This window comes from Oncorhynchus keta, unplaced genomic scaffold (genome assembly GCF_023373465.1).
Source record: "Oncorhynchus keta strain PuntledgeMale-10-30-2019 unplaced genomic scaffold, Oket_V2 Un_contig_6650_pilon_pilon, whole genome shotgun sequence".
NCBI classification, from domain to species: Eukaryota; Metazoa; Chordata; class Actinopteri; order Salmoniformes; family Salmonidae; genus Oncorhynchus; species Oncorhynchus keta.
The window spans coordinates 95,485-111,011 of record NW_026288979.1 but is presented as its reverse complement, the minus strand read 5'-3'; the positions used below and the strand labels follow the sequence as shown (position 1 = coordinate 111,011).

General features: G+C 39.6%; 2 protein-coding genes and 2 long non-coding RNA genes across 5 annotated transcripts in view; 1 reads left to right on the top strand and 3 right to left on the bottom strand.

The window, feature by feature from the left end:
- LOC127926040 (zinc finger protein 239-like) overlaps window positions 1-15,527 on the bottom strand; it is a 65,350-nt gene that overhangs the window by 6,679 nt on the left and 43,144 nt on the right. The window lies entirely within an intron of this gene.
- LOC127926042 (zinc finger protein 691-like) lies at window positions 723-2,719 on the bottom strand. 2 transcript variants are annotated; one of them, XM_052511310.1, is made up of 2 exons: window positions 2,230-2,719; window positions 723-1,456 (listed from the first exon to the last, which is right to left on the bottom strand). In XM_052511310.1, the coding sequence occupies exons 1-2, from the start codon at window positions 2,477-2,479 to the stop codon at window positions 1,251-1,253; spliced, it is 456 nt and encodes a 151-aa protein (XP_052367270.1). In that variant the 5' UTR covers window positions 2,480-2,719; the 3' UTR covers window positions 723-1,250. The 2 variants fall into 2 exon arrangements, with proteins under 2 accessions (XP_052367270.1, XP_052367271.1); XM_052511311.1 differs by having other exon boundaries at window positions 2,347-2,719.
- Window positions 6,255-10,048, top strand: LOC127926045 (uncharacterized). Its single transcript, XR_008123157.1, has 3 exons — window positions 6,255-9,011; window positions 9,143-9,244; window positions 9,344-10,048. It is a non-coding gene; the product is annotated as an uncharacterized LOC127926045 (long non-coding RNA).
- On the bottom strand, window positions 13,057-14,069 carry LOC127926044 (uncharacterized). Its single transcript, XR_008123156.1, has 2 exons — window positions 13,823-14,069; window positions 13,057-13,667 (listed from the first exon to the last, which is right to left on the bottom strand). It is a non-coding gene; the product is annotated as an uncharacterized LOC127926044 (long non-coding RNA).

The following is a 15,527-nucleotide window of genomic DNA, read 5'->3' as shown; positions in this document are numbered from 1 at the left end:
GACAAATAGGACGTTTATTTCAAATCAGAATCAAATCACATTTTATTGGTCACATACACGTGTTTAGCAAATGTTATTGCAGGTGTAGCAAAATCCTTGTGTTTCGAGCTCCGACAGTGCAGTACCTGCCAAGGCAGCAGCTACTCTTCCTGGGGTTTAATATGGATCCCCATTAGTTCCTGCCAAGGCAGCAGCTACTCTTCCTGGGGTTTATTATGGATCCCCATTAGTTCCTGCCAAGGCAGCAGCTACTCTTCCTGGGGTTTATTATGGATCCCCATTAGTTCCTGCCAAGGCAGCAGCTACTCTTCCTGGGGGTTCAATATGGATCCCCATTAGTTCCTGGCCAAGGCAGCAGCTACTCTTTCCTGGGGTTTATTATGGATCCCCATTAGTTCCTGCCAAGGCAGCAGCTACTCTTCCTGGGGTTCAATATGGATCCCCATTAGTTCCTGCCAAGGCAGCAGCTACTCTTCCTGGGGTCCAGCTAAAATAAAGGCAGTTATACCATTTTAAAAACATGACAATAAATTGACAACACACTGTGTCCTCAGTCACCTTGTCCCAGAGAGGTTTACATGGTTATCAAAACATCACACCAGGGTGAGTCTAAACAAAACAGCCCTGTGGGGAAAATGAATGGAACCATCTCCCTGTTTGACCTCTAGTTGTTATGGATATTATGACTCTACAGAGACACACAGTGGACGTGTCAAAATATGTTCCATTGATAAATCACACTTTATTTAACCTCAATGTCATCTTGTGTTTACATGGCATTGTAGATTTTAGCTGTATATAGGATGTATTTGGGATGTTTTCAGTGTGTTTTTAACCCTTTCAGTCAATGGATTAATCACAATTAAAAATAGTGCACTAACATTACACAAAGTGAACTCAAGTCTGACAGCCCAAACAAACACACACATTCTCAGTCAGAAACACAAGTCAGAACACAGCCTCTCGATTCTCTCATGTGTTTTCAGGTTCTCTGACTGGGAAAATGTCTTTCCACAATGAGAGCAGTGGTATGTCTTCTCCTCCTGTGTATTTGTATGTATTCCTTCATGCTCTTTCAGGTACCTTAACCGGGTAAATCTCTCTCCACACTGGGAGCAGCGGTACATCTTCTTACCCGTGTGTCCTCTCATGCTTGTTCAGGTTTCCTACCTGGCCAAACCTCTTTCCACAATGGGAACATTGGAAAAGCTTTTCCCCTGTGTGGCCCCTCTCATGCGTTTGCAGGCTCCCTAACTGGGTAAACGACATTCCACATTGGGAACAGTGGTAAGGCTTCTCTCAGTGTGTATTCTCTTATGTGTTCTCAGGCTCCCTAACTGAGTAAAACTCTTTCCACACTGGGAGCAGTGATGTCGTCCTGCTGGTTTGGACGTCTCGGGGTCTGGTTTCCCTGAAGGACTCTTCCTGCTGTCAGAAGGAGAGTCTGGTCTCTTTCCTGCCAAAGACAAACAGATGATTTAATTAAACAGAGACCTGAATGAAACCTCCACATGATAAAACTTCCTATGACGTTTAATCTAGACTAGATCCCTCAATCACCTGAAGTCACTTTTCACAAGTGTTATTACAGCCACTACAAAATGCAGGTCTCTGTGTGGTTCTTAGTCAGAGAGAATGGTCGCGCTTACACCAGTCCAGCCTACGCTTGACACTCTAGCAATGATAAAGTACTTTATGATAACGCAGAAATTAAATAAACGATTTGGTATCATTTTTATTATGGAAGATTGAATAGGTGTGCTTCAAACGGTTTGCTTGGAATGATTTGTAGCCATCGTCTCGACTAACTGTGCATGAGAGTCCATTCAACTCAGTTTCCCTACCTGAAAAAACGCCATTCCGTAAAGTGTTTTCGCGCACGCAAATTCAGGAAGAAACCGAAGAGCAGATGGCTTGACCGCGTTTTGCGACTGTCGGCTCACTTGACCGCAGTCAACGGTGGGCTGGAAATCGCCTCCAGTTTAGTACAGTGGAACTGCAGTATTGAATGAAGGCAAGTCCATTCCGTGAGACATTTAAGTTGTGATTTTGGGTGCAAATCCATTGTTAACGTTTTGTTGTTGGGCAGCTTCTTGATGCTACTCACATCTTACAGTGTAGATTTATCAATTACTACATTAAAAAACGGCATTTAAGCTCAGAACTAGAGTAGAATGACTTTTTAAAACCACGTATCAGTTCAACAACTATTTTCAAGACAGGACTTACTGGTGTTACTCAGATCTTCCCTCTCCTCCTCCTTCAATATGACAGTTATCTCTCCTTCATTCACTCCAAAAAAAGTATAATCGTTTTCTTCCTCTTCTTTCTGTGTAACAGCCTCACCCTCTACTTCTTCGTTTACTGTGACATCCTCCTCTTCATTCTCCTCTTTCACGACAACGTTCAGCCAAATACCTTCTTTCTCCTTCCAGCAGACCTCTTTTTTAGCAGGAGGGCAGCAGCTTGCTGAGCTCATGGTCGGGGATGTTAGCCAGCTAACCTAGCTAGTTAGCGACTAGCCTAGTGATAGGCTCATTTATCAAGCCAGCTACCGTTACCTGACTAAACAGAAATATGACATGAAATGGGGAAACTAGTTAAAAGACAGAATTATGTTCCAAATACAGAAGTAAATATAGACCGAAGCAGTCTGAACAGCTTGAACGTTTCCGCTAGGAAGCTGCCGAGGTGGCTGACGAGATGTTGTTGAGGAAGCGTCCCGTCCACTACATTATACGTCACTCTGATAGCATCGCCTGAAAAACGCATATCGCCATCTGTTGACTGGAGTGGTTAACGCAGATAAATGTTTATTTTCATTCCAGACAAAAAGTGCATTTTTACATTTCTTTCATTAAATAATAATATAATAGTCAGACAACTGCAGATTTGTAATAAGTATGAATTTAAAATCTACTTCTACATTCTACCAACCCAACAGATGTTTCTACTACAGTGAATATTAACCAATGTGGAGGGTCTTTCCACATTCTACCAACCCAACAGATATTTATACTATGAACACTTTCAGGTTAATTGAAGTTAAATTCCCAAAAGCGTAAACAGGTTTGGTCATTATCAGGTATTGGAGCGTTGAAAGATGATGCACAACAACGGTTTCTTCCACGAAACCACGACTTCAATAACCACCGCGGTCAAAATAACTGTCAAGTTATTCTCCATCGAAACGACTACCGCTACAATCGACCTGTTCGCAACACATGGGTATTGGATCTGACCTCATTGATCTGTCAGTAAGCTATGTTTACATGGGTATTGGATCTGACCTCATTGATCTGTCAGTAAGCTATGTTTACATGGGTATTGGATCTAACCTCATTGATCTGTCTGTAAGCTCATGGGTATTGGGATCTGACCTCATTGATCTGTCAGTAAGCTATGTTTACATGGGTATTGGATCTAACCTCATTGATCTGTCTGTAAGCTATGTTTACATGGGTATTGGGATCTGACCTCATTGATCTGTCAGTAAGCTATGTTTACATGGGTATTGGGATCTAACCTCATTGATCTGTCAGTAAGCTATGTTTACATGGGTATTGGGATCTGACCTCATTGATCTGTCAGTAAGCTATGTTTACATGGGTATTGGATCTAACCTCATTGATCTATCAGTATGCTATGTTTACATGGGTATTGGGATCTGACCTCATTGATCTGTCAGTAAGCTATGTTTACATGGGTATTGGGATCTAACCTCATTGATCTGTCAGTAAGCTATGTTTACATGGGTATTGGGATCTAACCTCATTGATCTGTCAGTAAGCTATGTTTACATGGGTATTGGGATCTAACCTCATTGATCTATCAGTATGCTATGTTTACATGGGTATTGGGATCTGACCTCATTGATCTGTCAGTAAGCTATGTTTACATGGGTATTGGATCTAACCTCATTGATCTGTCAGTGAGCTATGAATTTGATAAACATACCTGAATTTAATTTTCAGCAAATACAAGCCAGTTTTGAAGCTGCATAGATCCATTAATTGGAAAGTCACAGTGATGTATCATACATGCTCTGTTCCAGTGTAACTAGATCTCCAATTTGAGACCATTTTCGTAAACATTGGAGCTTTTTATCGATTTTTAAACACCCCCAGACAATTTAGACAAATAGGCATGATTTGAACATACAGCAAAACAAGCTTGGTTTGAGGTTGCATAGATCCATAAATTGGACAGTCACAGTGATGGATCACAAATGCTCTGTTCCAGTGTGACAACCTATAATTTGAGAGCATTTTGGCAAAGTTTTGAGTTTTTTTCGATTTTTAAAACACCCCCAGACATTTACACCCTCTTCCCCAGAATTCCCCAGAGCTCAACAGACACCGCCGGAACCGCAACGCTTTCCAGGACTTTGGCCCCTCTCTCGGGTGAACCCATTCCAGGACTTGGGCCCCTCTCTCGGGCGAACCCATTCCAGGGCTTTGGCTCCTCTCTCGGGAGCGAACCCATTCCAGGGCTTGGGCCCCTCTCTCGGGCGAACCCATTCCAGGGCTTGGGCCCCTCTCTCGGGCGAACCCATTCCAGGGCTTTGGCTCCTCTCTCGGGGCGAACCCATTCCAGGGCTTTGGCCCCTCTCTCGGGCAAACCCATTCCAGGGCTTTGGCCCCTCTCTCGGGCGAACCCATTCCAGGGCTTTGGCTCCTCTCTCGGGGCGAACCCATTCCAGGGCTTTGGCTCCTCTCTCGGGCGAACCCATTCCAGGGCTTGGGCCCCTCTCTCGGGCGAACCCATTCCAGGGCTTTGGCTCCTCTCTCGGGGCGAACCCATTCCAGGGCTTGGGCCCCTCTCTCGGGCGAACCCATTCCAGGGCTTTGGCTCCTCTCTCGGGCGAACCCATTCCAGGGCTTTGGCTCCTCTCTCGGGGCGAACCCATTCCAGGGCTTGGGCCCCTCTCTCGGGGCAAACCCATTCCAGGGCTTGGGCTCCTCTCTCGCTGTACGCCTCACGGTGCCCATCTCCGCCACTCCGGATTTGGGGATCTGAACCCTTTCGATCGGCTCACATGCCACAGGCCCATATGCTCACATGCCACAGGCCCAAAGGCCCAAAGCCCATAGCCCTGCCCTGGTACTTTCATAGCCTTTCAGGGCTATACATATTACATATTATGTCGTATATTAGGTATAACGAAAATGTACTTTATTTAGTCACATAACTACAGCTGTAAATACTACTGGATAAAGGCTTCTGCTATTGAATACATTAAATGATTTATAACACCTGGAGCAACCTTAAATTGTCCCTGCATTTTTTTTATCCCCTTCAGAACATTTATGAGGGTTTGAGATAGTGACCTTTGGAGAGAGTTTTTCCAAACTGCCAACCTTTTGTTTTCAAATGGAATTAATGCAAATTCAACTTGTGAGAAAACCCCCACTCAGAGGTGTGATATTCCCTCCCTTCACCAAACAATTTGCCCTGAATAGAATATTTAAATGTGGAAAGGGGTTGGGCAGTAACTTCATTACATGTACTTATTGTGCATTCACTGTCTTACAGAAAACAAAGAAGGATCCCTATTGTGTGCAGAGTGTGCATGAACTGCTATAGACCTATATCCATCCTGCCCTGCCTATCTAAGGTCTTCGAAAGCCAAGTCAACAAACAGGTCACTGACCATCTCGAATCCCACCGTACCTTCTCCGCTGTGCAATCTGGTTTCCGAGCCGGTCATGGGTGCACCTCAGCCACACTCAAGGTACTAAACGATATCATAACCGCCATCGATAAAAGACAGTACTGTGCAGCCGTCTTCATCGACCTCGCCAAGGCTTTCGACTCTGTCAATCACCATATTCTCATCGGCAGACTCAACAGCCTCGGTTTTTCGGATGACTGCCTTGCCTGGTTCACCAATTACTTTGCAGACAGAGTTCAGTGTGTCAAATCGGAGGGCATGCTGTCCGGTCCTCTGGCAGTCTCTATGGGGGTGCCACAGGGTTCAATTCTCGGGCCGACTCTTTTCTCTGTATATATCAATGATGTTGCTCTTGCTGCGGGCGATTCCCTGATCCACCTCTACGCAGACGACACCATTCTATATACTTTCGGCCCGTCATTGGACACTGTGCTATCAAACCTCCAAACGAGCTTCAATGCCATACAGCACTCCTTCCGTGGCCTCCAACTGCTCTTAAACGCGAGTAAAACCAAATGCATGCTTTTCAACCGATCGCTGCCTGCACCCGCATGCCCGACTAGCATCACCACCCTGGATGGTTCCGACCTTGAATATGTGGACATCTATAAGTACCTAGGTGTCTGGCTAGACTGCAAACTCTCCTTCCAGACTCACATCAAACATCTCCAATCAAAAATCAAATCAAGAGTCGGCTTTCTATTCCGCAACAAAGCCTCCTTCACTCACGCTGCCAAGCTTACCCTAGTAAAACTGACTATCCTACCGATCCTCGACTTCGGCGATGGCTTCCAACACTCTACTCAGCAAACTGGATGCAGTCTATCACAGTGCCATCCGTTTTGTCACTAAAGCACCTTATACCACCCACCACTGCGACCTGTATGCTCTAGTCGGCTGGCCCTCACTACATATCCGTCGCCAGACCCACTGGCTCCAGGTCATCTACAAGTCCATGCTAGGTAAAGCTCCGCCTTATCTCAGTTCACTGGTCACGATAGCAACACCCATCCGTAGCACGCGCTCCAGCAGGTGTATCTCACTGATCATCCCTAAAGCCAACACCTCATTTGGCCGCCTTTCGTTCCAGTACTCTGCTGCCTGTGACTGGAACGAATCGCAAAAATCGCTGAAGTTGGAGACTTTTATCTCCCTCACCAACTTCAAACATCAGCTATCCGAGCAGCTAACCGATCGCTGCAGCTGTACATAGTCTATAGGTAAATAGCTCACCCATTTTCACCTACCTCATTCCCATACTGTTTTTATTTATTTACTTTCCTGCTCTTTTGCACACCAATATCTCTACCTGTACATGACCATCTGATCATTTATCACTCCAGTGTTAATCTGCAAAATTGTATTATTCGCCTACCTCCTCATGCCTTTTGCACACATTGTATATAGACTGCCCATTTTTTCTACTGTGTTATTGACTTGCTAATTGTTTATTCCATGTGTAACTCTGTGTTGTCTGTTCACACTGCTATGCTTTATCTTGGCCAGGTCGCAGTTGCAAATGAGAACTTGTTCTCAACTAGCCTACCTGGTTAAATAAAGGTGAAATAAAAATAAAAAATAAATGAAGAACCAGGAAAACATCATCTATACATCTCCGCAGAGTGTGCATGAAGAACCAGGAATACATCATCTATACATCTCCACAGAGTGTGCATGAAGAACCAGGAAAACATCATCTATACATCTCCGCAGAGTGTGCATGAAGAACCAGGAAAACATCATCTATACATCTCCACAGAGTGTGCATGAAGAACCAGGAAAACATCATCTATACATCTCCGCAGAGTGTGCATGAAGAACCAGGAAAACATATCTATACATCTCCACAGAGTGTGCATGAAGAACCAGGAAAACATCATCTATACATCTCCGCAGAGTGTGCATGAAGAACCAGGAAAACATCATCTATACATCTCCGCAGAGTGTGCATGAAGAACCAGGAAAACATATCTATACATCTCCACAGAGTGTGCATGAAGAACCAGGAAAACATCATCTATACATCTCCGCAGAGTGTGCATGAAGAACCAGGAAAACATATCTATACATCTCCACAGAGTGTGCATGAAGAACCAGGAAAACATCATCTATACATCTCCACAGAGTGTGCATGAAGAACCAGGAAAACATCATCTATACATCTCCGCAGAGTGTGCATGAAGAACCAGGAAAACATATCTATACATCTCCACAGAGTGTGCATGAAGAACCAGGAAAACATCATCTATACATCTCCGCAGAGTGTGCATAAAGAACCAGGAAAACATCATCTATACATCTCCGCAGAGTGTGCATGAAGAACCAGGAAAACATATCTATACATCTCCGCAGAGTGTGCATGAAGAACCAGGAAAACATATCTATACATCTCCGCAGAGTGTGCATGAAGAACCAGGAAAACATATCTATACATCTCCGCAGAGTGTGCATGAAGAACCAGGAAAACATCATCTATACATCCACAGAGTGTGCATGAAGAACCAGGACAACATAATCTATACATCTCCACAGAATGTGCATGAAGAACCAGGACAACATAATCTATACATCTCCGCAGAGTGTGCATGAAGAACCAGGAAAACATATCTATACATCTCCACAGAGTGTGCATGAAGAACCAGGAAAACATCATCTATACATCTCCACAGAGTGTGCATGAAGAACCAGGAAAACATATCTATACATCTCCGCAGAGTGTGCATGAAGAACCAGGAAAACATATCTATACATCTCCACAGAGTGTGCATGAAGAACCAGGAAAACATAATCTATACATCTCCACAGAGTGTGCATGAAGAACCAGGAAAACATATCTATACATCTCCACAGAGTGTGCATGAAGAACCAGGAAAACATCATCTATACATATCCACAGAGTGTGCATGAAGAACCAGGAAAACATATCTATACATCTCCGCAGAGTGTGCATGAAGAACCAGGAAAACATATCTATACATCTCCACAGAGTGTGCATAAAGAACCAGGAAAACATATCTATACATCTCCACAGAGTGTGCATGAAGAACCAGGAAAACATATCTATACATCTCCACAGAGTGTGCATGAAGAACCAGGAAAACATATCTATACATCTCCACAGAGTGTGCATGAAGACAGAATCAAAACCAAAGATTGATCAGGAAGTTCATAATTCCCGCGATTCCATGGTAGAGCATCTTTGGCACGGCAGGATCATTGACTACAGAATACTCAGCTGTATTGTGACACAACAGGACGCACTCCAACCTCTGATTAAGAATCGTGAACAAATGGGTCATTTTGTTATGAACAAGCCAGAAGACAATCAAATAACTGGGTAAAGCTGCTATTTTACACTGATAAAATAATATATGTGCAAGTTACATTGGAACTCATTTGAACTGTTGTCCAATTATGTTTGGTTGTAAAATAATATAAATGTTTTTGTTAATCTGTATGATATTTCAGCCAAGTGGAAGTGGCTCAAGTGTTGGTACCAACTACAGATGAACATATAGATGAAGAGTCAGACGTCAACATGGACGATGACCAGTCGACGTTGTACCAACCGTAAGTAAAGGCAAATAGAAATCATCTCATTAACAAGTAGTACGTAGAAGTATATAAACAAACATGGATGTGTTTTATTCATTCTAATCTGCATACCAGATATTTTCCAGACCATTGAACCAGTCATGGGACACCACACTGAGAAAGGGGATGCAAAGCTGTGGTTTGTACCAAAAGCCCCCTCTGGATTGTGATCTGATGGCTGGATTTGGGAAATATCTCCGTGACGACAACAACATTCCCCATTTCAAACAGGAGGTTTGTACAGAGATTTTACTTTCATTTAACTGTTTACATATTTTAATGAGAATTAATAGATTTTAAAGTAGTTATTAACTATGTAATTAATATTATTTTCATGTTTCATGCCGAGAGAGACAGAGAGGATCTATTACATGAATTTATGTTTATTTGTGATGGCAGAGAGGGATTTGGGTCACAGGTGTCACGCCTTGGTCTTAGTATTTTGTGTTTTCTTTAATTATTTGTTCAGGCCAGGGTGTGACATGGGGTTATTGTATTGTCGTATTGGGGTTTTTGTAGGCATTGGGATTGTGGTTGATTAGGGGTGTGTCTAGTATAGGCTTGGCTGCCTGAGGCGGTTCTCAATCAGAGTCAGGTGATTCTTGTTGTCTCTGATTGGGAACCGTATTTAGGTAGCCTGGGTTTCACTGTGTATTTCGTGGGTGATTGTTCCTGTCTCTGTGTAGTTTCACCAGATAGGCTGTAATAAGTTTCGCGTTCCGTTTGTTGTTTTGTTTATTCAGTTATTTAATGTATCGTCATTTCATTCATTAAAGACATGAGTAACCACCACGCTGCATTTCGGTCCGACTTTCTTTCGACAAACGAAGAACGCCGTTACAACAGGTGCTGTTTTGAGGGGTTAAAAAGGTCACATAGCTTGAGAGAGGATCTATTACATAAAGTTATCACAGATGCACACTATGTAAAACACATTATGTTAATAATTACCTAAAAATTGGATGTCATTGTCTCTCATAACTGTTGCAATACAAAACTTTGAAACATTGTTAAATATTTGTTACTTTAGTATGTATTGAGTGAAATGTTATACATATTGAAAGAGAATGTGCAATATTACACAATTAAATAATAGATCATCTCTCACACAAACGTGGCTTCATCGTTGTTCACAGTTTATTATCATAGTTTCTCACCATTTTTAATTATCGCTTATAATCATAGTTTGAACATAGTTGGCCAAAGTTTCCAATCATAGTTTGTAATCATAGTTTGTAATCATAGTTTGTAATCATAGTTTCTAATCGTAGTTTCTCAATTTCAATCATAGTTTCTAATCATAGTTTCTAGTTTCCAATCATAGTTTCTAATCATAGTTTCTAATTATAGTTTCTAATCGTAGTTTCTAATCGTAGTTTCTAATCGTAGTTTCCAATCGTAGTTTCTAATCATAGTTTCTAATCATAGTTTCTAATCGTAGTTTCCAATCATAGTTTCTAATCATAGTTTCTAATCATAGTTTCCAATCATAGTTTCTAATCATAGTTGATAAATGTACTTTCTAATTGTATTTTCTAGTCTGAGAAGTTTTGGTACAATAATATAGTCAAATACAACCTAACAGGCCAGAAGCAATTGTTTGTCCCTATAGTTTTGAATTTTTCCCTGTCAGAAAATTGTTGAGAGGCTAAGAGAGAATGACCTTTGGCGGTGATCTTCCCAGGATGTCAACATTCCGTTATCTTCTGTTGGAGAGGGGAGGTTCCATTCAGGATGTCAACATTCCGTTATCTTCTGTTGGAGAGGGGAGGTTACATTCAGGATGTCAACATTCCGTTATCTTCTGTTGGAAAGGGGAGGTTCCATTCAGGATGTCAACATTCCGTTATCTTCTGTTGGAGAGGGGAGGTTCCATTCAGGATGTCAACATTCCGTTATCTTCTGTTGGAGAGCGGAGGTTCCATTCAGGATGTCAACATTCCGTTATCTTCTGTTGGAGAGGGAGGTTCCATTCAGGATGTCAACATTCCGTTATCTTCTGTTGGAGAGGGGAGGTTCCATTCAGGATGTCAACATTCCGTTATCTTCTGTTGGAGAGGGGAGGTTACATTCAGGATGTCAACATTCCATTATCTTCTGTTGGAGAGGGGAGGTTCCATTCAGGATGTCAACATTCCGTTATCTTCTGTTGGAGAGGGGAGGTTACATTCAGGATGTCAACATTCTGTTATCTTCTGTTGGAGAGGGGAGGTTCCATTCAGGATGTCAACATTCCGTTATCTTCTGTTGGAGAGGGGAGGTTCCATTCAGGATGTCAACATTCCGTTATCTTCTGTTGGAGAGGGGAGGTTCCATTCAGGATGTCAACATTCCGTTTTCTTCTGTTGGAGAGGGGAGGTTCCATTCAGGATGTCAACATTCCGTTATCTTCTGTTGGAGAGGGGAGGTTCCATTCAGGATGTCAACATTCTGTTATCTTCTGTTGGAGAGGGGAGGTTCCATTCAGGATGTCAACATTCCGTTATCTTCTGTTGGAGAGGGGAGGTTCCATTCAGGATGTCAACATTCCGTTATCTTCTGTTGGAAAGGGGAGGTTCCATTCAGTGAGCTGGAGCCTTTGATTGGCCTGCCTCTGGGAGACTGTCAGATATGGTCAAAATATCTGTAAGATATATCTGTATTTTATCTATATCTATATTTTAGCTACATACTTCTATTTGGAGAGGTTTTTTTTTTTTTACCATTCAGGGATCTACTATCAAACAGTCATGAAATCATAAATAAATGAATGTGTAAACTACAGTATGTGAATTTGATGGACTTTCTAACTTTAAAGGTCCAAGGACCAAAGTACAAATGAAGTCCCTGCTCAGCCCTGGTCCTTTCATTCTGTAAATTCTGGTTCCTCTCAAGGTTTCTTCCTAGGTTTCTGGCCTTTCTAGGGAGTGTTTCCTAGCCACCGTGCTTCTACACCTGCATTGCTTGCTGTATGGGGTGTTAGGCTGGGTTTCTGTACAGCACTTTGAGATATCAGCTGATGTACGAAGGACTTTATCAACACATTTGATTTGAGTCAATGCCATGTCTGTTGTCTTTTTTCATAGTCTGAGAGAGAGAGAGAGAGAGAGAGAGAGAGAGAGAGAGAGAGAGAGAGAGAGAGAGAGAGAGAGAGAGAGAGAGAGAGAGAGAGAGAGAGAGAGAGAGAGAGAGAGAGAGAGAGAGAGAGAGAGAGAGAGAGAGAGAGAGAGAGAGAGAGAGAGAGAGAGATACTGTGAGAAACCCTACTACACTAACTGATACATGTAGATGTTTGGTACCAGAGGTAGATACTGTGAGAAACCCTACTACACTAACTGTTACATGTAGATGTTTGGTACCAGAGGTAGTCTGTCCAAGAGGGGAATCACACAGACTGATCTCAGTTAATTCATACTGTATGTTGTAGTCTGTCCAAGAGGGGAATCACACAGGCTGATCTCAGTTAATTCATACTGTATGTTGTAGTCTGTCCAAGAGGGGAATCACACAGACTGATCTCAGTTAATTCATACTGTATGTTGTAGTCTGTCCAAGAGGGGAATCACACAGACTGATCTCAGTTAATTCATACTGTATGTTGTAGTCTGTTCAAGAGGGGAATCACACAGACTGATCTCAGTTAATTCATACTGTATGTTGTAGTCTGTCCAAGAGGGGAATCACACAGACTGATCTCAGTTAATTCATACTGTATGTTGTAGTCTGTCCAAGAGGGGAATCACACAGACTGATCTCAGTTCATTCATACTGTATGTTGTAGTCTGTCTAATAATTAAATCACACAAGACTGACAGCCTGTAATTTTATTAAAAGCATTCAGTTGATTACATGGCAGTTTAGAGAGCAACATCATAACAATAATCTACTTCATAATCAATAATCAATATCATAACATTTATAATCAATAACATCATTATCTCTATACTACTAACCACATAACACTAATCTACATCATAATCAATATCATAACATTTATAATCAATAACATCATTATCTCTATACTACTAACAACATAACACTAATCTACATCATAATCAATATCATAACATTTATAATCAATAACATCATTATCTATATACTACTAACAACATAACACTAATCTACATCATAATCAATATCATAACATTTATAATCAATAACATCATGAGAGGTAAACAACAACAAACCCCTTTATTAAAAAATGTTTCAAAATACAAAGAATGAACAGATGATTATAATAATACCTGGACTAATAATGGAAACACTTCAAGATAAAGAATCTAAGAGACACTAAATAAGATAAAGAATATAAGAGACACTAAATAAGATAAAGAATCTAAGAGACACTAAATAAGATAAAGAATCTAAGAGACACTAAATAAGATAAAGAATCTAAGAGACACTAAATAAGATAAAGAATCTAAGAGACACTAAATAAGATAAAGAATCTAAGAGACACTAAATAAGATAAAGAATCTAAGAGACACTAAATAAGATAAAGAATCTAAGAGACACTAAATAAGATAAAGAATCTAAGAGACACTAAATAAGATAAAGAATAAATAAGATAAAGACATAAGAGACACTAAATAAGATAAAGAATCTAAGAGACACTAAATAAGATAAAGAATATAAGAGACACTAAATAAGATAAAGAATCTAAGAGACACTAAATAAGATAAAGAATCTAAGAGACACTAAATAAGATAAAGAATATAAGAGACACTAAATAAGATAAAGAATCTAAGAGACACTAAATAAGATAAAGAATCTAAGAGACACTAAATAAGATAAAGAATCTAAGAGACACTAAATAAGATAAAGAATCACTAAATAAGATAAAGAATATAAGAGACACTAAATAAGATAAAGAATCTAAGAGACACTAAATAAGATAAAGAATCTAAGAGACACTAAATAAGATAAAGAATCTAAGAGACACTAAATAAGATAAAGAATCTAAGAGACACTAAATAAGATAAAGAATCTAAGAGACACTAAATAAGATAAAGAATCTAAGAGACACTAAATAAGATAAAGAATCTAAGAGACACTAAATAAGATAAAGAATCTAAGAGACACTAAATAAGATAAAGAATCTAAGAGACACTAAATAAGATAAAGAATCTAAGAGACACTAAATAAGATAAAGAATCTAAGAGACACTAAATAAGATAAAGAATCTAAGAGACACTAAATAAGATAAAGAATCTAAGAGACACTAAAGAATCTAAGAGACACTAAATAAGATAAAGAATCTAAGAGACACTAAATAAGATAAAGAATCTAAGAGACACTAAATAAGATAAAGAATCTAAGAGACACTAAATAAGATAAAGAATCTAAGAGACACTAAATAAGATAAAGAATCTAAGAGACACTAAATAAGATAAAGAATCTAAGAGACACTAAATAAGATAAAGAATCTAAGAGACACTAAATAAGATAAAGAATCTAAGAGACACTAAATAAGATAAAGAATCTAAGAGACACTAAATAAGATAAAGAATCTAAGAGACACTAAATAAGATAAAGAATCTAAGAGACACTAAATAAGATAAAGAATAAAGAACTAAATAAGATAAAGAATATAAGAGACACTAAATAAGATAAAGAATATAAGAGACACTAAATAAGATAAAGAATCTAAGAGACACTAAATAAGATAAAGAATATAAGAGACACTAAATAAGATAAAGAATCTAAGAGACACTAAATAAGATAAAGAATCTAAATAAGATAAAGAATCTAAGAGACACTAAATAAGATAAGATAAAGAATAAATAAGAGACACTAAATAAGATAAAGAATATAAGAGACACTAAATAAGATAAAGAATCTAAGAGACACTAAATAAGATAAAGAATCTAAGAGACACTAAATAAGATAAAGAATCTAAGAGACACTAAATAAGATAAAGAATCTAAGAGACACTAAATAAGATAAAGAATCTAAGAGACACTAAATAAGATAAAGAATCTAAGAGACACTAAATAAGATAAAGAATCTAAGAGACACTAAATAAGATAAAGAATCTAAGAGACACTAAATAAGATAAAGAATCTAAGAGACACTAAATAAGATAAAGAATCTAAGAGACACTAAATAAGATAAAGAATCTAAGAGACACTAAATAAGATAAAGAATCTAAGAGACACTAAATAAGATAAAGAATCTAAGAGACACTAAATAAGATAAAGAATATAAGAGACACTAAATAAGATAAAGAATCTAAGAGACACTAAATAAGATAAAGAATATAAGAGACACTAAATAAGAT

Bases quoted from the DNA above. Each gene is read 5' to 3' on its own strand.
- LOC127926042 (XM_052511310.1), bottom strand. From the start codon at position 2,479: ATGAGCTCAGCAAGCTGCTGCCCTCCTGCTAAAAAAGAGGTCTGCTGG. The intron at 1,457-2,229 runs GTAAGTCCTGTC...TGTCTTTGGCAG, and splicing joins GGAAGATCTGAGTAACACCA to GAAAGAGACCAGACTCTCCT.